The 26,326-nt window shown below is 29.5% G+C and overlaps 2 protein-coding genes across 2 annotated transcripts; one reads left to right on the top strand and one right to left on the bottom strand.

Annotated features, from left to right (window-relative positions):
• Window positions 1–3,589: 3,589 nt before the first annotated feature.
• LOC117926843 (serine/threonine-protein kinase-like protein At5g23170) lies at window positions 3,590–8,444 on the bottom strand. The gene is made up of 2 exons (XM_034846133.1): window positions 8,368–8,444; window positions 3,590–5,141 (listed from the first exon to the last, which is right to left on the bottom strand). The coding sequence occupies exons 1-2, from the start codon at window positions 8,442–8,444 to the stop codon at window positions 3,980–3,982; spliced, it is 1,239 nt and encodes a 412-aa protein (XP_034702024.1). The 3' UTR covers window positions 3,590–3,979.
• An 11,843-nt stretch (window positions 8,445–20,287) lies between these two features.
• Window positions 20,288–22,995, top strand: LOC117927033 (transcription factor TCP8-like). Its single transcript, XM_034846400.1, has 2 exons — window positions 20,288–22,461; window positions 22,573–22,995. The coding sequence occupies exon 1, from the start codon at window positions 20,761–20,763 to the stop codon at window positions 22,417–22,419; it is 1,659 nt and encodes a 552-aa protein (XP_034702291.1). The 5' UTR covers window positions 20,288–20,760; the 3' UTR covers window positions 22,420–22,461; window positions 22,573–22,995.
• The last annotated feature ends 3,331 nt before the right edge of the window (window positions 22,996–26,326 follow it).

The raw sequence follows: 26,326 nt of genomic DNA, 5'->3' as shown, positions 1-26,326 counted from the left end.
AATGGTGAGTCTTACTAGCACGCACACATGAGTGCAATGCCATGGGGCATGGTGCAACATGTGGGTGCAATAACACTTGGCACAACTATGACACACAAATGAGTACAATTGGCTTGAGTTAGAAGGATCGATATGGTTAGTACACACATGGGCCAACATAGCAACGTGGACCATGAGCTAAAATAGGGCTTAACACTAAGACAAGTTGCAATATGTGGACCAAGAAAGGGTTTGGCATGAATGGGCAACCCTAGACGTACAAATAATAGGTTAGACATACAAGGGGTTAACTAGACACTTGAGTAGGTTGGTGTTTGTGAGCTCAACAACAAGCATGGGCTAACACTATGAAGCCACACGAAGGACACCTTGGTATTAGGGCCAACCTAAGAAAGAAATTCATCTTAGCATTGGTGCAAGCCCAAGGAAGAGACTATTGGCACCAAATGGGGCTTGACACATGATGGGCTAAGATATGGGCCAAGATAGGAAGACATTTGGCACAAGTCAAACCAATATCTCTAACAAGTACTAAGTGGCAAGCGCATGTGCAAATAGGCAAGTTAGTTCCAATGATGGTGGTAAGACAAGGAGTGGGTTGTTGATCTTGAGGACAATTGGCACTAATCAAAAGATGAGCCTCACATGTTGCCAATAGGTGGCAACAGGGGACTTTGAATGAGTTTAAAAAACACGTGGCAAATGGCTAAAGCTTGGGAATAAGCAGAAAAATTTTGAAATTGAAACTTGACTTTGAATTTAAAAAGGTTTTATTTTGAATTCAAATAGTTTGTTACTAGATACATAGGAAGTTGTTTGTTGATGAAGCTTATAAATAGTGTCCACAAGCCATTCAAACCATAAATTGATCACCAAGAGAGAGTGTTGAGGTCTTGCTTAAGAAAAAGTCTAGAACATTTTTGTAAATTCCTTATAAAGTAATATAAGTTGGGAGAAAATTACCCTACCATGGTCATGTTGCTTTGTTCCTTTCTTATTGCTTTCCTTATTGCAATATTGTGTGGGTGAACATAGACTAGCTTATAGGATGTCTAAGTATTGCACAAAGCAAAAAAAATGTGAAAAAAAATTGGTGCTATGTATATTCAAATGACCTCACAATGGTGCAACAGTCAAAGATTTCATGTAATTCTTAATACTTTAATTACCTTTATAGAACCTTTGTTTTTGACACAAATAATTTGACTTGCAACTAATTATAAATGTATGATAAGTTAACAACATTAAAGTCCCTATTTAGGATCATTTTTATTTTTGGCTTTGATTAAAAATTAAAATAAAATAAAAAACTCGAATTCATAATTTTCAAAAAGGTAATAATAGTCTTATAAAATTTTTATTAAATAAAAAATATTTTTTTGTACAAGTCAAAATGAAACTTATAAAAGAAATAACATTTGATCAACTTTCATATTCAATATTCCTTTTTAAACAAGACCTTTTAATAACGTTAGGCACATGCTATGGTGAGACATCCACAACAAATGGGGTCTCCATGATACCCCAAAGAAAAAGTGAACATGGGAACAGGTGTGACATATCAAAGTTTGTTTTATATACTCAACACAACTGCCACATATCTTCTTGTTTCAAAAATATTTATGAAAAAGACATCACGAATACCAAAAAGTCTAGCCCTTGTTACAAGGGTGCATGGCATCAACTATGTCGCATATAGAATTCATTTTTAGAGCCCAAAAGTGATATGGCACATCACTACTCCATTAAGCTATTAGATATTCATTAGCAATCCAATATCTTATAGGAGATCGTGTACAAGAGTATCTTCCTCAATCACCTTTTATTGTAAGTGATATCTTAATTCTCATCCCCCTATTATAAAGACTTGTAATTTTAATGTAATTACAATTTTTAAGAATGTTTCAATCATGTAATATAAGAAGTAAATTTTTTTAATTAATTATTTAAAAAAAAAAACCCTATCTCCATTTTTATTAAAAATCATAAAATGAAGTTTTTATACTATCAAATATATACCATAAAGTTTTGTACTCTAATCATATTGTTGATGCTATAGTGATTTTTTTTTTTACTACTTTTTTAATATTTTGATTATATTTTTCATATCTTTGATCGTTTTGTTCATAATCATGTTTTCATAATATAGTATATTTCATAATATGATCGAACAATTTGGTCAAGGCAAATACTAAGAAGTGTGGTTCTAGTAAGTGACACATAATTATGAATTCGAATCCTACCACCAATGATACTCTAAATTTATCTGATGTTGGTTGTTATGGAGCGGTCAATATCCCAAGGTTTGAGTCTCCACGAAAAGTCCTAAGGGCTTGACCATGAAAGGTTCATCGATAATATGATCGAATAAAAGCATTCAAAACAATATATAAAAATAAATAAAAAAATAAAAAACTTTTGTTACAATAGACTACTTTATATAGTAGAATTAACATTGTCTCAAACAAATCCTTATTATATTTTTTGAGCTATATTAAAATAAATAAATAAAAAAAAGTTGAAGTAATATAATAAGTATTATATGATTGGTTTCAACACTTTCATTCTTTATATAAAGTTTACCCACTAATTTGTCATCAAAGATCTAAGTTAAAGCATATCCTTTGTTCAACTAGGATGACATTATCATGCGTATTTAAATCATTCTCGATCGGGTTATTTTCAAGACTCTTTACTACTTTGTTGATGCTTTTGCTTTTATTATTAAAGGTTTATTACCTTTTAATTGGGTGATGATAAGATTTGCTTAAATGCCCCCACTCTTTTCAATATTCATCCATTAATCATTTTGTATATGAATTTTAGAGTTCCCTAAGTTTTTTAACATTCACCCATCAATCATTTGGTCTATAAGATTTAGTCCTAAAATTTTCATATCATTTTATAAGTTTGGCTACTTTGAAAACACTTATATGAGTTAGGGTCCATTTAGTAGTGATTTTAATAAACCTTTTTAACTTAAAAGGTGTTTTTGAAAAAAAAATTGTATATTTTGTAAAATTTAGAAAATATTTTTAAAACTCTGAAAGTGTTTTTTAGAAAAACAATTGATAAATGATTCTCTTAAAAATACTTTTTAAAAAAATATTTTCACTAAAAATACTTTAAATAGAATCACTACTAAATGCATTCTTAGACTTAAATTGTACATCTAAGAGAAATATAAAATATAATTGCATAAGGAGATAAAATATTAATATTTCCTTTTTTTAATTAAATTATTTTTCAACTAGATGAATTTCACTACTATTTTTAGAAAAAAAAAATCACTAATTTATGATTTAAAATAACAAATTTCTTATTTTCCACAACCTTATATATGCATCCAACATAATGAGAAAATTTTTTAAAAAATATCTATTATTTTTTTAATTAATTAGTTGATACTATAAGTGATTTGGTTTGCCCAAATTGCAATTACATAAAAGAAAATTAATAACATATCAAATAATTTTTTCTAATTAAATTATTATTTTTTATTTTATTTGACACTTATCATCGATTTTTCGATACAATACAATATATAAATTTCTTATCTTGTAAAAATTGATACATCATTGCTTCAAAATTCATACATCAAAAGGTATAGAGATATGAAAAAAATAATAAAAATAATTGGAAAACCCTAATTTTTTCCAAGTAAATTGATTCTATAAGAATGGTATGGGCAAACCCTAGGGGCACCAAGGCAAACGGTGCCCAAAAGAAAAGGAAAGAAGAAGCATAACCATCAGCATGGAATGACAGAGCACTAAACAAAGCTTTTTCTCTGTCACCTACTTTTGGGAATCTTGTGTTTGGAGGGCATGCTCTGAACCCTCAACAAAATTCTTCATTATTCAATGTGTCAGTGTGACCATTGACCTATCGGAGTTAACTGACCCCACCAACCGAGTTGACTCAGTCCATTACCAATCTTTCACCGAGTGAGTTCATGACTCAGCTGATCTGTATATAACTAGCATATTTCAGCCAAAACATCCCTCAACAACACCTTCCCTCTTGCAAACTCACCTCCAACTTCTCCTTTGTGAGTTGCACACTTCACTGAGTTAGCCCCCCTAAATCGGGATGCTGATCTTCGCCCCCTTCTTATAAGAACTACACTTTCTAAGAGGCTTGACCAAATCGGAACCCGAACCCGGTCGATGGATCGATGTTTATCGATATCAATGATGATTTGTTGCATCGATGGTCGAAGATCTTCCCTTGAGGAGACACAACGGGCCGCCACACGCAAAATATGTCTTATAGTACCCTCCATGCACATCGGTAACTCAGTCCTTGAGTCGCAAACCTCCTTTATCCGATCCTTTTTTATTAATGGTATTGCCCACTCGACTATATGAGTCCGTGTCCTTGATAGATCTATAACTTTACTAGTACTAATAACTTCTAGTAGCACTACCCCAAAGCTAAACACATCATTTTTAGTACTTAGTTTGCTAGGGGTGGTATAACAAGGATCCAAATACCCAATAGTCCCGGCGGGTTGACTCAATGAGTCGACTCGGGAATGGTCTATATTTTCATTTTTTCGAACGGCGAGCCCAAAATCTGCCAACTTGGCATTCCATTCTGAATCAAACAAAATGTTGGCAGACTTGATATCCCTATGGACAACCAAAGGCTTCTCCTCATGAAGGAACTGCACTGCCCTAGCTATCTGCATGGCCATCTCTAAGCGTTGAGGCCATGTTGGTGGCGCAGTGGAAACATGCAACAAGTCATGAAGAGAGCCATTAGGCATGAGTTCCATAACTAAAACCTTGTTCATGGCTGAGTCATGACTCGTACCAAGAAAACTGATGATATTAGGGTTTTCGGGTAGCGAAGATAACATACTTATTTCGTTATCGATCTTGGTGTTGTCGCGAAGGATTTGAAGGCCCGGGGAAGGTTTTTTTATCGCGACGAGCTTGCCGTCTTGTAGAGCTCCCTTGTAGACCAATCCATGGCTTCCTTTACCGATAAGATGAGTAGGAGAGAAGCCTTGAGTCGCTTCTTCGAGCTCCTTGTAGTCGAATTCCTTGATCATATTCATCTCCTCCACCACCTTGGGATGTTGTTTGTGAAGAGGGCAAGTTTGAATGTGTCTATGACTTTGTAGAAGGACAGAGCTTTATTGTAAATTGAGAGATGGAATGTGGAAAGAGAGAGGCTTTTGTAGAAGGCTGAGAATAAAGAGGCTTTGAGAGGAAGCATTATGATAAAAGAATGATAGATCATAAGGAAAAAAAACTATAGAGGAAAAGCAGCTAAAGGATGAGAAGATGCTCCATTAGCTGTTTTCCCTTTTTTTTTCTTTTCTCTCTTCTGTCCCCATCTCTACTTTTCTTCTGTGTTTCCTTTTCTTGGTACTAGGGTGGCAAGGGGCATGGTAATGGGAATTGGTGTACTTATAAATTAAGGGAGTTGATGGGTCTTCTTGAGAGGGTAATTTGGGCGGGGAAGCCTAACATTACATGAATTGAATTCATCATTGAATATTTAAAATAAGTGGATGATATAGATACGTAAATATCCTTAATTTTATGAAACGATAATAATTAAATTTATATAAAATATAATTTTTTTATTAACGTCGCCTATAATATATCGGGATAGGACATAGTAGCAACCTATATATAAAGAAAGTGATAAAAAAAAAAATACTCCAAATAATGAAGTTTTAATCAAGAAAATTAATGTTTAGTTAGTGTAATATTTTAAGGCTTATTTGGCATTTCTGTTCTCCAATACAAAAAAAAAACATGTTTAGCAACTAGAAACTGTTTTTTGTTCTTAAAAACAGAAAATAGGATATTTTCAAATAATATTTTTTAATAATTTTAAGTTATTTTCACTTGTTTTATGAGGCATGTTTTATAAAATAATTATACAAGCATGAAAATTAATTAAAAATAAAGCATCGGATATAAAAATAATTTTTAAAACATATTTAAAAATATTAAAAACATGTTAAAAACATTTTAGGTTCTCGAATAGACTTTTGTTCTATAAAACATTATAAAACCATTTTCAAAATTATTTTTTGAAAACAATTACCAAATAGAACCTTAATGTCTAAAATCTATACTATAATTAGAAATGTATACTTTACATTAACGTGATTCAGATAAAAATGATTAGAGAGACCTATAAAGATCATGTTATAAGCAAATACATTCATAATTTAAAATTTTGTATACATCAAATAAAAGTCTTTTAACACAAATCTTTTCATAAAGCTACTTCTATTGAAAATTAAATTTTCATCCAAAAAAAACCTTAAAATAGAAAAACTAATTACTAATAAAACTTTGGGTTAATTTCATTGAACTTCCGTGATACATCTAACCTCAATCAATTCAAAATTTCATCAAATGTCTCTCCTATTCTTCTCATTTGATATTATTATTTACCTCTCTTCTAATTCAAAATAAGGGAGGTATTTGACAAATTTTTCAAATCAATAAGGGATAGTTATATTTACCTAAAATATCATAAAAGATGAGTGAAATTAACCCTAAAATTCTTGAAAATTAGGGTTTAAGAATTTGAGTAATTTCAAATCTCCCACTACATATATTTGAATTGTACGTGACCACATGATACCCATTATTATAATACAAAAGAGAAAAGAGGTCAAGGTAGAGTTGTTGTGTTTTTAGCAAGCAGCATCCTATAATTTATATGTATATGCCAATAAAGTACATCCACATAGAACAACACAAACACAAAGATATAATTTAATGATTGTTATAATAAAATATCTTATCATCATCTATATTTTTTTCTGATAGTAATGGGTTCTTTAAGGAATGTTAGATGCTAAAATATGGCAAGGGTTTATTATTCTTGGAAAGTTCTATCCTCCAAAACTTGGGTGTTTGGACAAATCTTATTTAGAAAGATGCTTGGATTGATCCAAAATTCTCTTCATTAACTATATGTGCTTGGACAAATTCTTTTTCTTGGATGATTCATCAAGTGAGAATTAGTGGGTGATTGCAAGAAGTTGGGATTGGTTTTCATCCACCCTAGCTAATTCTTTTATGCTCACAAGGGTTTTAAAATTTCAATTTTTGAGTGATTTAGGGTTAAAACATTTTTGTATGTTTTATGCTACTGAAAATAATCAGGGTTTGAGAAGTAATTTGGTCAAATAATACAAGATTTATTTGTACCAAGCTTTTACACTTGAGTCAAAAGTTTATAGAAGTTGGCAAAAGTTTTTATCCAATGTGAACAAACTTTCAATTTCTCAAAAGCTAGTCAAAATCTAAGTCAAATTAAAAAGTAAAATTAGCAATTGGATTTGTTTGGAGAAATTTTTTGTTTCCTATTTTTAAAATAAAATAATAATAATAATAATAATAATTTATGCAAAAACTTTTGGAGGCTTATATTGATTCTCTATTTTTATACAAAAAAAAAATAAATCTTTGAAATTTACATTGAAAAAAAAATAATGATTTTAAAAATAATTTAAAAAAAATTAAGGTATCTACTTCATATTTTAAAATTTTTTAAGTGATTTTTCAAAAATATATGGTCATGATATTTTATTTTTATGTGAAATTTTTTTATTTTTAAAACAAAATATAAAAAGTATATTAATAATTATAGTTTGAATTGAGTGTAATTCAATAGTAAAAAAATTTGAAAATACCTCTGCATGACCCATAAACAAATATTTTATTATATTAATCTTGAATAGGTAAAATAACAAATGGAAGTCTTGATTATTAGAGTGTGTTTCGACTTGAAGTGTTTTTAGAAGAATCACTTATTTAGCATTTCTCCACAAACATTACAAATAATTTTTCAATATTATGAGTAATTTTTCAAATTTTAAAAAGTGTTTTATAAAATTTGTCAAATACCTTTTTTTTTTTTTAAGAACACTTTTTAGATAAAAATCATTTCTTAAAATCATTATCAAATGAACTCTTAATAATAAATTAAAATGAAAAAAAAAATCAAAGATTAGATCACCTATGAAAATGTTAACATGGGCAAAAGACTAACTATAAACTATAGTAAACTAAGAAAAATAAAAGAAGAAGCCATTGAATTGGGGTAAAATTTGGAATTAAATGTGATTAAACACAACAATATTGACTAGCTTGAGGGACACCCTTTAGTGGGTATTAGCAATCCCCTTGTAAAAATATTCCTAGGACTTGTCTCATATGGGATTGAGTACTCCTTTTTAATTAATCACATTGTTCACAAATCACAACCACTTCAATGGCCTATAGCTAGCTGTCTCCACATTGGCATATACCAAAGAGATGGCACAAAGACATTATGGTGTGAATCATATAACCAAAAAGAAGGCACTATATTTCAATTAATTACTTCTCACTTTTGGGCATCATGATGGGCTTTTGGCTGGTGACAGTTGAGCAATTTTGAAAGTTGGTGAGCTGTGCCATTTTGGATACCATGAACTTGCATTTTGGTTCATTTTATACCCAAAAAAAAAAAACAAAAAAAATTGTTTGTGATCTCAAAATCATTCCAACTCCAGCTCAATTGTTTTTAAAAAAAAACATGCTTTGTGGGTTCACCTTGGATATGAGTTTTCTTTAGGTCTAGAAATGAACAAAGGAAATGAAAACAAAAAACAAAAAAAAAAAAAACAAAAAGTTAGAAAATAATGTGAGGAAAAAATAATTAATCTACATTTAAGTGGTTTTGGCACAAAGAAAATGATGTGTTTGTAAATCTTTCATATAGTTTAGGATTTATATAGAGTTACATCATTGATCCTAAAAAGTTTAAAGGAAAATACGAGAAAAATAAAATAAAGAAAAAAAATAGAAGGAAATAATAAAAGAAAAAATAAAGAAAAATAAAAAATAAATTTAAAATGAATAAATTATTTTTAAATATCATTTTAAACTTTTTTGGATTACTTAACTTTTATATATAAATATTAAATAATTTTAAAATATGTTAATTTTTTAATAATTTTATTTATATTTGACTTTCTTTCATATATTTTTTTATGATATAACTAAATATAAAAAATAATTTTCTTTCATTTTTTTTCTTTTCTTAATAATTATCTGAAATCAAACATAACTTTAGAGTTTGTTTGATAATATTTTCAAAAACAGTTTTTAGAACCCCACATTTATTTTCATTCTATGACCCACAAGAATGACAAAGATCTTATTAGGGGCTTAAATGTGAAGAATGGCTCTTAAAAATAATTATAAATTGTTTTTAGAAATAAAATTTTACAGGGAAACTCGTATATGAAAAAATATTTTTTTCAAACTACTCTTCATGAAAGGCCCCGTACATGTATGAACAATGCAAAAGCTGATACTTACTCTCCATATTTCTTATGTTTCTTATACCATAAAAACCACTTATGAACATGTCAAATTTGTCCTCAAAAATCATCTCATTTTTAGCAAAAATTCTTAATATATATATATATATATATATATATATATATATATATATATATATATATATATATATTCTTAAAAACATACCCCTCAATTTTTATTTATGCTAACTTCATTAATATATCCTAAAAAAAAAAATCATTACAAAGAAAGATTAGACTATATTTGGTTCTCCGAGAATACTAGGAAAAAAATTATTAAGAAAAATTATTTTCTTATGTTTTGTTTCACGGTAAAAAATATAAAAGAAAATCAAATATAAGTAAAATTAATTTAAGATTATATATTTTTAAATTATTTAATCTTACTATTATAGAGATAAATAAGTAAAATGAGTGTGAAGAAACATATAAAAATAATTTATTAAACTTAAACATATTTTTTATTTTGCTTTATCTTTTCTTTCTTTCTGCTTTTCCTCCCTATTTTCTTTCCTTTTCATTTTCCCTCAAATTTTTTGACCCAAACATAACCCTATACTTTGTTTGGATCTTGAAAACTTTTTAAGGAAAATATCAACATAAGAAAATAGTGGAAAAATATAAGAAAAGAAAATTGCAAAAATGGAAAAATTAAATTCTATAAATTTGATATTTTTTTTCTAATTTATTTCTCTTCCTCTTTTGTACCAAAAAAAAAAGAATTAGAGAGCATATAAATATAAATATTAAATAAAAAAGCATAAAATTTTAAATAATTTTGATTATATCTGAATTTATTTTATACAATTTCTAATAGACCAAATAAGAAAATTTGAATTCCTTCCTACTTTTTTCTTATCTTTTCTTTTCTTTTCTTTTTTCTTTTTATTTAACATTAAAAAAAATGTGTTCACAGAGGGAAAAAGTTGATAACATGAATGCAATTGGGCTGGGCCTAACACAAAACTTAAATTTAAGGCCCAGGTGGCTTGGGCTGGGCTTAAGAAAAGTACTTGTTGGGAAATCTGGGGGACTGAATTGGGCTTCCAGATTTGGGCCAAAGTTTTTTTTTCTTTGGGTTTTATTTGTTCTAACCTTTATTTGTATGGCCCTACTCAACTGACCAACATGCCCAAACAAGGCGTCGGCCCACCACCTCAATTCCACCAACTTTGAGACGCAATTTAATTGGGTGACACCACATTTATTACAAAAAGGACATTTTAAATATGGTTAAATATGCTTTGTCCCCTCAATATTCGAGGTATTTTATATTTTATTCCCTCCCATTCAAAACCCCACATTTTCCTCCTAAACTTATTAAATATAAACACTGTACCCCTAATTACAAACCCTTCATGAAATTATAAATGAGTCTGATTTTTTTTTTTCGTACTTTGGTTCGAACACTAATTATGAAATTGGATAAAATCAACCGTCTCAAAATAAAATTTCTCAAATGTCTTCAAAATATAATGGTTATTAATTTTGATTTTTTATTTTAGAGAGATATTTATATGACTATTCGTGATTTTCGTATATAATTACGAATTATGCATTTCAATTGTTTTTCTTTACATTTTAGCGTTATTTTTTTACTTAACAAAACTATTCATTGACTTTTTAGTAAGTTTACGGGGCAAAATGTTGCTTTTTAATAAATTTGAAAAACAAAACGTTGAGTTATGAATGTGAAAGGGTAAAGTGTAAAACACGTCAAAAGTTTTAAGAGTAAAATATATTTAACCCTTTTAAATATGTTTAATCCATTCCAGACGTTTTTGAAAATAAAAATTTTTTAAATAAAATTTTCCCAAAAAATTAAAACTTGATCTTTATTTAAATAAAGATTTTATTTAGCATTCTAGTTTAATGATATCCTTCCAAATAAAGATAAAAGACAACAATAGTATATTGCAATCATTCAACATGTCTATTGTTATAATTGTTTGGCTATGTTCCCCAATCATAGTTATTCTTTCACAAATATTACTTACAAACAATAATAATAATAATTTATTATTAATTATTGCTATTTTTCTCTTTTTAAAATTACCTAGTATATAGACTTTGTAATGAAGAATAGTTATTACCAAAAATAAATTTTAAATTATTATAAATATTAAGTATAAAATGTGCTGAAAAAATAAAATCAAAATTATCGAATTGCTTTGTCCACCACCTCATTTTATATTAATAATTTAAAAAAATTTATAAGAAAAAAAAAAAGTTTACTTTTAGGGGTCTAACTAAACCAACTAAATAACTTGATAAATTCATTTAATAAAGAGAAAAATATTTCATTTTTTTAAAATTGTTTTGTTCATCAATACATCTCCATTTGTTTGAAGTAAATTAGAAAATGTAAATTAACTACCAATTAATTTAGGTAGGTGTTTGATGAACCAACTTAATAATTTAAAGTGACATAATAATTTAATTTAAATTATTAGATAAATTAAACATATTTAGTAAAATAATTTAATGATATGACTTAAAGTTAAAAACAACTCTAAGTAATAAGTGAAAACAATTAATTTATTATTAAGTGCATATATTTATTTTATCTTTTAACCTCACTTACCTTAATTACCTCAACGATCTCATTTGTTATTTCATGACCTTCAATATTATTCAACCTCTTTTACTTTAATTATAATTTATGAGGATAAACATGTGATGATTTAAAATAAATTTTAAATTGATTTTATCAAACAATCTTAATACTTAAAATAAAAATTAAATAATAAATTTTAAGTCAATAACTTAAGGATAATTTAACTTAAAGTCAATTTAAGTTATTAAGTAATAAGTATTAAGTTTTATCAAACACGTCTTAATCGATAGGATTAAAGCTCAAAAATAAAACATTTCATATCTGTAATCAAGACTTTAATATCAAGTGATGTTATCACTTTTCCCATAAAAACTTATATTTAATTAATTTCAGGTAAGAGCTAACAACCATGAATTATAGTCAACAAATTAAAAAAAATGTCTTGGGTAGGGCCAACATGTTGATGTGCAAATCAATTATTCTAGAAAGCTCTTGAAAATTGTCTTCATTTGTAAATTAAAAAAAAAAAAAGGCATTTTTGTATGGCAACTATTTTCTTATAAGATGAAAAATACAAAAACCATAATTATATCATCTTTCCTTCATTAATTAAATCATAATTAATTACGAATTTTATAATATTCTTAAATTAGATATAAGCAACACTTAGAACAATTATTGATGATTGAAAAAACAATTTAAAAAAATTAAAATAATTCTTTAATATTTTTAAAATAAAAATTATTTAACAATTTAAAATTTTCTCAATTTATTTTTTTATAATTTTTTGCTTTTAATTGTTTTTTATATTTATACAATCATTTTGTAAAATAATACTCATATTATTTGAAAATATCTTATTTTTAGAATAAATTCTAAAAAAAAAACAATTTTATTTTTTTCAAACAAGCTTCCAAAATAACATCAGTATTTTTCAAAAAACTATTCTACAATTATTTTCATCAAATATTCTCGAGATATTTAATAAAATTTCAAATTAATAAGAGTTAAAAATAGGGAATAAAAAACAATGATGAAACAAGCTTATAGAATTTGTGTGGTTTGATGCCAAAAATAGATATAACAAAATAAAAATAAATAAATTATACAAAAATAGCATTAATGTGACCCAATTAAAATGAAGAAGCATAAGTGGAGGAAGCAAGGTTGAGAAAGAAAATTATGATGGGGGAGAATCTTGCTGTTCATTCTCCATTGAAATTCTTGTCATGGAGGTTGGATTGTTCCTCCAACCACACAACCCCCCTCGACCCTACCCTTTTTAAAATGTTGGATACTAATGGATAAGGCCCCCATGTCAGGTGGGTCCCACCCCCTGTTCATATTGATTATTTTCTTCTCTCCTCCACTCTCACGCTCTCTCCATGCGCGTGGAGTAATAAGATTCAATTTGTGTGGTCAGTGGTGTGGTTTTTTTTTTTTTTTTTTTTGAATTTTGGCGCCGTGATTTTTGGAATATTTACTAAAATGGTAAAAAAAGGATGGCGGATGGGGAGGGGGGAGCACGTGAGGGACACGTGCAGTCAAATTCATACTAAATCCATGTAATCATTACCCTCACCACCAGTGCAGTGTGACGTCACCCCCTCTTTTGACCTTTTGCCCTTTCTCTATCTAGACTGCTTTCTATTTTTAATTTTTTACTGTCTTTTCCTAAATTTTTTACTGTCCCTTTCTCTCTCTACAATCCCCACTTTCTCTCTCTCCCCAACTTTTTTTATTTATTTCGTAATAACTAATAACACTTTTTTTTTTCTGAAAAGTATTTTTTAGTAAAAAATATATCATCAATTAATTTTTTATATTTATTATCAAATAATTCCCTAGTTTTTATTTTTTTATTTTCAAAATAAAATAGTATTTTACATAAAATATTATATTTTTTTTTAGAAATTTACAATGAAAAGATAATGATTTCAAATTTTATATTTTTTAAAAATAGGGAAAGTAGGTAATGTAACATCAACATTTTCATGGAAAATAAATGTAAAAAAACTACTTTCAAAATAATTTTTTTCTTAAAAAAATTATTTTTCAAGAATAAAATTAATTTCATACTATTAATGATCAAATTTGGTATTACTCTTAGCCATCTATATATATATATATATATATATATATATATATATATATATAACTTTTTGCTTAATACAATTTATTTTAAGATTTTACATAATTTATTTTCTAATTTTTTTCTTAACTTAATACTTATTTCTTAATTTTTTTTATTGAAGAGAAAAAATTTGGTTTTTTTTATTCTTAAAACTTAATACGGATAAAAGATTTAAAAAAACAAACAATTTAATAATTAAATTATTAAATGGGTTTATTTGGTTTCATAGGCTGATATGGAAATATTGGTAAAATAGAAACTCAACTTTCCCATTTTAAAGTTAACCATATTAATATTAAAAATATTTTGGATTTGATGCACTTTGAGCTTATGTGGTTTTTAATGCCAAATTTACCCTCTCTTTCTGTCAGGTAAGTATCCACATGTCTATCGGATTTGGGTGGTCAGCTCATGAAGAGAGACACACTAGGGTTAGGCCAAAATGAGACAAAGAAGGCTTTAGGAAGATGAGTATCCGTCGCCTAGTAAGGACGTCAATAAACAGATTGGTTGTCTGTCTTCGTGTATTAAACAAGTTATGAAAATGTGAAATTCCTGAGATGGAGTTAGGGCAAAATGAGATGAAGTGACTGAGAGAGTTTTCCAAAATTTCAAATGTTTTTTGGGTCGAGTGTTCTGTGGGTTTCAAATTTGAGAATTTTAAGTTTCAAATTTTAGTACTTATTAAATTGCACACCTTTCTACTGACATAGAGACCAGTGGCTGCTGACATGGAGACATTAAAAGAAAATTTCGAAAATGAATATGTAAACAGTATATAGTACATGAGAAAGATAATATTTTCCCCATTAATAGGGAAAACTCATATTTCATTTACATAGGATTTCAAAACCATATATTTTCTTAATCATAGGCTTTATAAATAAATATCTTTATAAATAAATAAATAAAACAAATATTTCAAAACCATATTAAATAAAAAAAAATAACTTTTTTAAGTCATAAAACATAGTTGATAAACTTTGTATAGAAATGAATTTTCTACAAATTTGTTTTAAAAATAAGTTGTTTAAAAAAAAATAAATTTAAGATATTTTAAATTGGTTTTTATAAAAATGGCTCAAGTAATTACTAAAAATATGAAAAATACCTTGAAAAACTTTTTAATGCATAAATGCATTATAAATAAATAAATATTTTTCATATCTATATTCTCAAATACAATTTTGTTTAACTATATATTGTAAAAATAAAATAAAAGCAGTCAAACATACTTTAACAATTTTTCATTTTTTATCTTTAAAAAAAAAATATTTTCTCACTCTAAAAATCGACACTTTCTTACTCTAAAATAAAAATGTTATGCCAACGACAAATAATATTAATTCAAGAACACAAAAAATAAAATAATTCAAACATTGGTATAGGTTTTAACGGGGTTTAATCAATAATGTCTACATTCATGAATGAAAGAGAATTTTTTCATCATAATATTACAGAAGAGAACCAGATACTACTATTAGATTACCGAAATATCTTACATATCTACAAACACACTCTCTGTATCCATACCATAAACCACGAACCTCATTTTTACATCGAGCATCTTCCATTATTTCTTACGTCTTTATCTATTTCATATAGTTCTTACAAACTCATCTTCGTCTCAAAATTTGTTTTCTTCTCGTAAGTTAGGATATTTATAAAAATATTTTTAATAACTTTTTTTATTAGGTAGGAAAATCTAATATCACAATTATATATTAACTTAAGAAATATTATATATATATATATATATATATAATATTCTTTATAAATAAATAAATAAATAAAAATTGGACACTTTCCAATACAAAATATACAGATTTTTTATTTTTATTTTTTTATATTTAATTTATAAGTTGTTGGGTTATGAGACAGGAAATAGGCAGTATTTCAGAGAGGCAGATAACAGTACTGTTGAAACAGAACCGTACACACTTTATTTCCCGCCATTCAAGTACCAGTTAAAAAACAGTGACAGTCAATAATTCCCCCCACGTACACCTTCTTTTCTGTTTTACTCACCTCTCCTTTTGTTTTTCTTATTATTTCACTTTTACCCCCCATTTTTTCACCTTTTTTTTTTTAATTCAATTTTTTATTTGCTTCCCTCAATTTAATCGAGGAAGGAAAATGTAAATAAAGAGGAAAAAATTATTTACCAAAAAAATAAAAAAATAAAAGAAAAAATATAAATTTTGGTGAAATTTAAAAATATTTTGCAAGTTAATATTTAGAATTATTATAGAAAAAAAAATTGAAAAATATGAAATATATGTTTTTATCATAATTTTGTCCTTTAAAGTTTTTTTTCATCATTTATGAAATTTCCTACTATGTCACTTAGGATGGTTTTAAGAAACTTTTATCATATGATTCCATAAATGAATTTTTCTTTTGAATTTTATTTGTAAAATGTAATCATTCACTACAAATTTTGTTTGGAAGCTAAAAAAGTGTTCCTATAAATCATAAATTTTGTTATATACTAGTCAAAAAAATGAAAAACAACAATCCAATTAGAGATTTGGGCCCAAGGTTTAGGGTGTCCCTAGCATCGGGAATTAATTATAGACTTGTTTTTAACTAAATCTTAAATTCAAATATAACTTCGTTGATCATAAATTCACTATAAACCTAATACATTATCATCTTGAGTTGCACTAAATCAAAATATTTATATGTGGGATATTAGGGCAACTCCTTAAATTTAAAAGCTGAGTGAAGGGACCATTTACCGTATCATGGTACATGGAATCTAAATTATCAAGTGATATGGACCACGTCCTTATATGATCGTTTGAAATCTTATCCAAGTATGAGTGATCGATCATTATAGAAGAATTGTAAAACTTGGTTGAATATGGACAAGGCAATGATTAGTACGAGTTGAGGAAATTATTAAACCTTAGAGAGGATCATTCTGCAAGGCAGGTTTATTGAAAGTGCCACTTAGACTAATATTTGACGTTTATGTTGTATTCACGATTGACTTATCTTAGATTTAATGAAACTTCGTATGAAAAAGAGTGACCATGATTAGGCTTTTTTAGTTAAAAACCCTAACCATCGTTCTTTTCAATTAAATCATCGATGGTTCCTTGTTTGAATCTTCGTTCTAAAGCTCTCTCCATGCCTTCTACAAGTGCGTGAAATAGTTTAGTTGATTTGTACATTAATTCAAAAAAATAATAGAATAAAATCGAGACTCAAGGAATTTAGCTTAAACAGTAAGGTTATGGCATGAATAGAAGCACGATAAATGCATCATCATTGAAAAATATGAATATATTCATTTTAAATTGTTTTTTTTTTGCCAAAACTATTAGACTTAATAATTAGATAATACGTCGAACATATCTTTATATGCAATTTATTTCAAAAAAAAGGAAAGAAAACATTCAAATAGTCAATTATTACACCTCGACAACTAAAGAATTCGTCAAATAAATACAGATGATTGATACATTGGATGTGAACAGTTGAATTTTCTTCGTCATTTTTTAAATCGTTATAAACTACCTTATAATAAAAATATCGATAAAAAAAGATTTCAAATCATTTGATACAAAAAATTCAATCTTCTAATTATAACACAATTCTAACAAACATAGTGTTGGTGAAGGCCATCACATCAAAATGTAGGTCCAACTTTAGGTAATTGTACCAAATTTTTAGTTGTTGTGCATGAAATAATGAACAAACCCTAGAATGGGAAGAATCCCCCCTGAAAATTTCCTTGATAGGGGGTGGAGGGCAAGTACAAATGCACCAAAGAGAAAGGGCACTTGTATAAAGGCACCTTTAAAAAAAAAAAAAAAAATGAAAATATACATTTTTAATTTTTAATTTTTAATTTTTATTTTTTATTTTTTATTTTTAACTTTCTTCCCGTCCGGCTTACATGGGGACTGAAATTAAGAATACTGAAAAGTCAGGGTAAGTTGCAGCCTTTTTGTTTAACATTCATGTTGGGTTGCAGCTTTTATTATTGATTATAGAAATTTATTTATTTTTTAAATTATTTTTTACTATTTACTTTATTTGGAAAATGAGGTAAATAAATAAAGGTAAAAGGGTTAAAAAGGGAAAGTTAATGGGAACAGAAAGAAATGAGGATCAGCATTGAATTGAATTAAGCGAGGAGATTTTGATAATCTCACCCGAAGTTGACAGTTTCTCACCAATTACAACGTGGATTTCCCCCCACTTTTTCTAACCACTACGTGACAATATCTATTTTTTTTTTTTTTTTTTGCCCTTTTTCCTTTTTTGAATTTTGAGATATGATAGAACCTTAAAAGTGGGTAGGTTTGGGTTGCCCTTTTTCAAATTCTTAAAAGTCATATTTTTAAATTTTGGTCATAAAAATGTTAAAAATGTTAAAAAAAAAGTTATATAAACCAATTTCCCGCACTCATATAAAAATAATTATAAAATAACTTAAAAAAAAAATAAAATATCTAAAATAATAAAAAATAATACATATTTCATTAAAAGATATTATCTGAATGACTAAAAAATATATGAAATATTAATTATTTTTAAATAATTATTAGAAATTTATATTTTATAAATTTGAGTTCTTATTTTACGATTTTTTATTTGAGTGTATGAAAATATATTTTTCTAAAATTTTTTTTAGTATTTCTAAATTTTCATATAAATTTTAAATAAAGAAAATCATAAAAAATTAAATTTATGAAAAAAAAATTAAAAAAAGGATTAAAATTATTTTTATAAAAATAAAATTAGAAAAAGGGTCATGGGTGGGGTCTCTTTCAAGAATCCCTTTTAATATGGAGAACCAAACAAATGGTCTAGAATGTGATGTGTGAATAGTAAATTCCACTATGGTCACTGTCCATTCCAGAGGGGAAGAGAAATCAGGACTTTTTTTTTTTATAATAATAATTTATTGGATTAAAATATTAAATATTTATTATTATATTAGGATGTGGGTTGGTTAATTTTTTTTAAAATAATTTGTGATGATTATCTGTTAGAAAAAAAATAAAAAAAAATAAAGCATTTGATTGGAGAAAGCAGGCCCACAAGTGGAATTGGCTGGATGATTTGGTGGCTGTTAAATTAATTAATTAATTAATTATAATATATTTGTTGTTTGAAATTCCATAATTAAATAATGGGAAGGGCTTTTTGGGCAACCTCTATTTTTTTTAATTTAATTTATTTTATTTTGGGTTTCTTCTGACAATGAGTTGACAAAATTGTCCTTTTTTTAAACCATTGGGTAAAAGCCTCCAACAAACTTTATGCCAAAAAGACATAATCCATTATAGACTTTTTAGTAAATTTAACTGCCCTATTCAAAGTAATTATATTAATTTAATTTTTAAGAAAAAATAATATTCAAAATTTTCTTAATTATACAATCCTTTAATAAAAATTAGGGAATATTTTGAAAAATTAATAAAAAAATCTTCCATAATAATTACAAATATGACATACATACACAAAAAAATAAGATTAAAATATAAAAATAAAAATAAAAATAATTAAGGGTATGAATAATAATAAAAATATGAACCCAAATTATATATCGGGAATGTTTTTTAAAATCACTGTCTAACATACTATAAAATCGAATTTCGATTGCTCTTAGGATCTTTTTACAAATTTGATTATGGCCAAATTAAGTAAAACCCAAAAAGGGAAAGGGAGAAGGGGAAAAAATAAAAAATAAAAAATAAAAAAATAAGAAGAAGAAGAAGAAGAAAGAATAATAATAATAAAGAAAGAAGAAGAAAGTGTGGGGTTGGGTTGGGATGAGCTGTCATACTGCATTAGATGCTTTATCTGATGCTGACCTGTGCTGTCTATCTGCTACCCTGGACTCACCCTTATTTTTACCACTAAACCCATTTCTCATATCTTTTTAGAAAGAGAAACAGCGTGGAATTAAAATTAAAAATTAGAAAAAAAAAAAAAAGGGGAAAGAAATTGACACTGTTGAATTAGGGTTTACCAGAGAAAGAAAAAAAGAAAAACCCACTTCTGCATATTCTGGGTCTGCAAACTGCACACCAACAGTCATATAGAGAGGATAGAGGATTCAGCTCACACAGAAAAAAAAAAAAATTAAAAAGAAAAAAAAATGGAAATAGATGAAGAGGTGGTGGGTGCCCTAGAAATTTAGGGCACTTTGGGGGGTGCCCCTTTGAAAGGCTATTTTTAACATTCCCTTTACAAAGACCCCACGAGTGGGCTTCTGCTAATCTACTACTGAGGTCTGAGGTCTGAGGTCTGAGGTCTGAGGTCCCCCACCTGCTCCAAAGGCCAACCCCACCACCCCACCCTCACTCTTAACCTACGCACCCTTCCTTTCTCTCTCTAGTCTCCACCTCTTCAGAGGGGGGTGGAAAGACAACAGTCAATCAGAAAGCAAGGAACCCCACAAACTCTTAGTCCTAGTTAGGAGGCCCAGACCAGACCCTGCAAGCGGAAAAAATAAATAATTTTTTTTCTTTTTATTTAAGGATTTCTTCGCTCTCCTTTTCATCAATCTTTTTTTTTCTCTCTCTCTAGAAAAACAAGCTGAGCAAGATGAGGCTGCTGAATTACAGAAAAAGGAGAAAAGCAGCATGGATTTTGATATAAGAATTTGAGATTTTCGATTTTTGGTTTTTTCTTTTGTGGGGGGTAGTTTTGAGGAATATTGATTGGGAATTGAGAAAATTTTTACCTGGGTGGATGGAGTTAACAGATTTGCAGAGTGGTAAGCAAGGCAATGCAACTGGTAATTCGCAGCAGCAGCAGCAGCAGCAGCAGCAGCAGCCCCACCACCACCTCCACCGTCAGCAGCAGCAGCAGCACCACCAGCTGCTTCATCAGCAACAAAAATCGGGAGGATCTTCATCGCAGCAGATGGTGGTCCCTTTTGTTGGGCGGGCAGGTGGTGGAGGAGGACCATCCCACCCAGCCCCATTCATGGGCTCCAGCCCCAGCCAACCTGGCCTCCTTCGAAATATGGATGCCACCACCTCTTCTTCTTCTCCAAACTCCACTTCTTCTGTCAGTGGTAATAGCTCCTCCACTACTCCTTCTCCGGCTCCGCCGCCGCAGCTGGTTGACGCCTCCCTCGCCATCGCTACCAGATCCGAGGCTGACCGGAGCCGATCGGGCGGCGGTGTGGTAGATTCGACGAAGAAAAACCAACAGCAACAGCAACAGCAACAACAACAACAGCAGCAGCAGCTGACAATTGGGACGAATCCTCCGGCGAAGAGATCCACCAAGGACCGCCACACCAAGGTCGACGGCCGAGGGCGGCGCATCCGAATGCCGGCCACCTGTGCGGCTAGGGTTTTTCAGTTGACGAGAGAGTTGGGGCACAAGTCCGACGGGGAAACCATCGAATGGCTGCTGCAGCAGGCGGAGCCTGCGATTATCAATGCCACCGGGACTGGAACCATCCCGGCTAACTTCTCCACGCTCAACGTCTCCCTCCGGAGCAGCGGCTCGACCATCTCGGCGCCTCCGTCGAAATCGGCACCGCACTCGTTTCACGGCGCGTTAGCCCTAGCTCACCACCCTCACTACGAGGAAGGGTTTCCTCACACCGCTATGCTAGGGTTTCATCAGCAGCCACATTTGTTATCAGCAGATCAGATTGGTGACGCTCTCCCGGGCGGTGGGGGTGCTGGGAGCGGTGGCGGTGGCAGTGACGAGAATTATATGCGAAAACGCTTCAGAGGAGATCTCTTCAAGGATGAAGACTCAAATCAAGCACTGGAAAACACTACTACTGCATCCGAGGCCGCCTCAGGCAATGGAAACAATAAAACCACCTCACTACACATGGGCAAGTCTCCCCAGGAGCAGCAGCCAGGCCCCTCCGGCCTGCTCCGCCCCTCCAACATCCTTCCAGCCACCGCCATGTGGGCGGTGGCACCCGCCCCAAACAGCGGCGCAGGCAGCACATTCTGGATGCTGCCTGTTACAACCGGAGCAGGAGGGCCATCCGCAGCAGTGGGGGCATCCGGAGCCGGCCCGTCCGAGCCCCACATGTGGGCTCTCCCCACCGCAGCGCCAACCGCAACCGGCAACACCCTCCAAGCCCCTTTACATTTCATGCCGAGGTTCAACCTGGCCAGCAACCTCGACTTCCAAGGCGGAAGAGCGAACCCTCTGCAATTAGGGTCCATGTTGATGCAGCAGCACCCCTCTCAGCACCTGGGGTTAGGAGTTTCAGAGACGAATTTGGGGATGTTGGCGGCCCTAAACGCCTACTCCAGAGGCGGTTTGAATATGAATTCGGAGCAAAACCATCCAATGGAACACCACCAACAGCACCCGCACCAGCCTCAAGGAACAGACAGTGGAGATGAAGATCCAAACAGCTCACAATAGTAGTAACATTCCATTCCAAAGTAGCTTCTTCTGGCTAGTCAGGTATTGCAGTTACTATAAACATCTAACATATGATCATCTTCCTTTGCTTTTATCACTGTTGGTTCTTACTGTGGGATATGAAAGTAGAGATTGTTTGATCCATTTTTGCAGGTTTGAAGATATGGGTTGAGTTTGTGATGCGTTGAATTGAACTGAATTGAATTGAATTGAATTGAATTGAATTGAATTTACTAGTGCTTGAAACATGTTAGAGAAGAAGGAGGAGGAGGAGGGTTTTGCTACTTCTGATCATTTGATTTTGTTTGTCATTTTTTTTTCTTGTGGGATTTTTTCTTAGATTGATGAGGAAGGGGTTTGGGGTGTAATTTGTTAGTTTTTGGTCCAAAGGGACTGAAAGGGCACAGAAAAAGAAAGAGAGTTAGAGAGAGAGAGAGATTGTATAGGAGGATATTTGTTTGTGTTTAGTGTAATTTGTTTTTGCTTTGTTTGTATGACGAGAAAATTGGAAAAGAAGCAAAAGGATGAAGAAGAAAACAATTCAATAAACTCGATGCTCTTATCTTCCACTTTCCATTCTTCCTCCTGGGTTCTTGTCTAAGGTAATAAAACTCAATGGATTTTAGTTGCATTATCCATTGGGGAAAATTAAAAATTTTTTTTTTAAAGCAATGGAGTTGGGTGTAGCTTTATTGAAAAGAATAATGGTACTTTATTGAAATGGGGCAGGATGTAATAAATATTTTATATTTGCATATTATGATGATAGTTCATCATTTGAGGTCCTTTAAGCATGTTTTAGTGGTAAGAGCCAACTCCACTCGATCATGATTTTGCAAAGATGTTAATTTCAAACCCTAGCATTAAAGTCTATTAATTTATGCATAAAGTTAATTGCACGTTATATGGACACGTGTTCAATCAAAAGAATCATGCCAAAAGACATACCAAGTAATTTCTACCTATAAATGAACGCGTGGGCCTCTCGCAAGACAAGATTCAAATTATTGTCGGTAACTGACTTTTGCCGGCTTTCATAATTGGAAGAAGGAAAACCTTTTAACATCTCCAATTATTTTTCCCCTTTATTTCTCATTTCTCATTTCATTCCTTCTTCACCAAATAAAAAATAAGTTTAAATTTAATAAATTATTTTTATATATTTTTTAAAATAATTTTACTTATTTTTTCATAAATTTTAATTTTATATATATATATATATATATATATATATATATATTTTATATTTTTCATGATGAAATCAAATATAATAAAAATCATTTTTTAATATTTTTTTTCTTTATACGGTAACTTTCAGAAACCAAATATAACATAAAAGAAAATTTATATGTAATTTACTTAACTTATTTATGTTGCGCCAAACATTGCTTTAGAGACTCTTACTAGATAGGACGGCAGTATAGAGGTATCACTACTAGCTTTTAGTTTTAAGCAGGAAGTGGTGGTAGGGAATGAATGTTCTACTCTACTATCCGTCATTTCATTCTTATTCAGACTAATTTGTCTTTTATTTTCTAGTTTGATTGCGGGAAAGGTCAATTGAAAGACGGTAAAAAACAAACCCTTGGAAGACTTTTTTTAACCTAAATTTGGTAAAAAAAAAATTAGGGTCTTTGGGGGAAAAAAAGAAAGAAGAGGGTTTAATGGGGTAGTGATATTAGGAGTCATGTGAGTGGATTGATTCAAATGTTGTTATCTAGTTGAACATTAAGAAACACAAGCACAAGTTGAGAGTGACTTGAGTTTTGACTTGGTACAGTCAATTCAGAGAGACCACCTTCTTGTTTTCATTGCTTAATCATTTTCTCTCCATTCCACTATTTGTGGGGTTTTGCATTGGGTTCCTTCCATTTTCCCTTTTACTATTTATGCTTGTCCCTACTATTTTTAGTGATTTTTGTTTGGGCTCTATTTTCTAATGCTTGTACTTTTATTTTTTTATTTATTTATTTTTTGGGTAAATAAAGGGGTTTCTTGAACCCCCTACATTTTTAATATATTAGAAATTCACCCACAATTTATTGCAATACTTTATATTATGTTTTATTGTCCAATAATTTCAAAGGGATGTTTTGGGCAAAGTGATTTCAATGTATAAGATAGATTTCAATCCTTTCATTAAATTTCCTACTAATGAGATATAATTATTATCGAGATATAATTAATATTGATTCTTCAGAATTTGATGATTTTAAAGATATTTCTATTTCTATTTAGCCATCAATCAAACCAAGCCTTAAAAGAATTTCAAATTAAATTCAAAATTTTTTTATAAAATTCAAGTGTTTTCTACATTAAAATTATGTCTTTATCCGACTCAAGTTGCTAAATCTTGAATGAAATTGTTTAAATAGAAAATTTTGATGACTTAGGGATTTTGTTTTTGCTTTATTGATATTTCTATTTCTATTCAAACGTTAATCAAATCAAATCTTAAAAGAATTTCAAATTAAATTTAAAAAATCTAAAATTTGAGTGACTTTTACATTAAAATTTGTTGTCATTATTTGACTCGGGTCGCTAAATATTGAATAAAATTGTTCAAATAGCAATATTTCATGATCTAGAGATTTTGTTTTTACTTTAACGATACTTCTATTTCTATTAAGACGTCAATCAAACCCGATCTTAAAAGAATTTCAAATTAAATTTAAAAAATTTCTAAAATTCAAGCAACTTTTACATTAAAATTCTTTGTCTTTAATCGTCCATAAATCTTGAATAAAATTGTTCAAACACCAATATTTCATCACCTAAAGATTTTGTTTTTACTTTAATGACTCTTTTATTTCTATTGAGACATCAATTAAAGCAAACCTTAAAAATTTTCAAATTAAATTTGATAAAAAAAATCTAAAATTCGAGTGACTTTTACAATAAAATTCTTTGCCTTTATCCGACATTGGTTGATAAATCTTGAATACAAATTTTCAAGTGGCAAAATTCCATGACCTAGAAATTTTGTTTTTGGTTTAGCTTGCCCTAGGTTTGCTTTATACTACGACAAAACTCAACTTTCAATCAATATTTAATTAACAAAATGTAACACATTAATATTAATTAATTATATTTCTTCTTCCCCTAGATAATTGGACTTTAGTGAGGTTCCACTGTGCCGTAATTTCCGCAACAATAGGCTGTCTTTAGGGTTTGATAAGATGACCCTTGGTCATACCAAAAGAGAGGAATTTTTTTTTTTTTATATATTTTGACCTATAGTATGTTTTTTAATATATATATATATATATATATATATGAGGCACTTTCCTCTTTTAGAAAGGATAAGGGAGTGGCTGCCCATCATGGGTCCCTAGGCTAGAATATTAAAATAATTAAATAATAATAATAATAATAATAATAATAAGAATTATTGAATATTTTGCATTGAGTTTTTGAGTGGAAAATTATGAAATTAGGAAAAAATTGAAGTAAAAATAATTATAAAATACCAACCATTAAAATTAATTAAAGTTTCATATATTTATCGGTCAAAAATAGTATTCAAGTTTCATAAATTTACTGGTCAAAAGTAGTACCTAAAATGATCAAAGGTAGCGATCAAAAGTAGTACATGAGATGATAAAAAATAATACCTATATCATTAAAATATAGTATTTAAATGGTTAAATGTAATACTTTTAACCAAATAATATATGAAATATTAATTATTCATGAAAACCTAAACCACCTTATTAGCAGTCCCACAACAATCAGTATCAAACAAATTTAATGCATTATCAGTGATAAAATTCGAATCTAGGACCATGTGTCACTTACTGGAATCACACCTTCCGATGTTTGTCTTGATCAAGTGGGTTATCCTAGCGTATAAATGAATATTTAAAATTTATATTTTATAAAATTAACTTTTATTTCATGGCTTTAT

This window comes from Vitis riparia, chromosome 12, assembly GCF_004353265.1.
Source record: "Vitis riparia cultivar Riparia Gloire de Montpellier isolate 1030 chromosome 12, EGFV_Vit.rip_1.0, whole genome shotgun sequence".
Classification (NCBI taxonomy): Eukaryota; Viridiplantae; Streptophyta; class Magnoliopsida; order Vitales; family Vitaceae; genus Vitis; species Vitis riparia.
The sequence above is the reverse complement of the archived record's forward strand: the minus strand, read 5'-3'. Positions and strand labels throughout refer to the sequence as shown.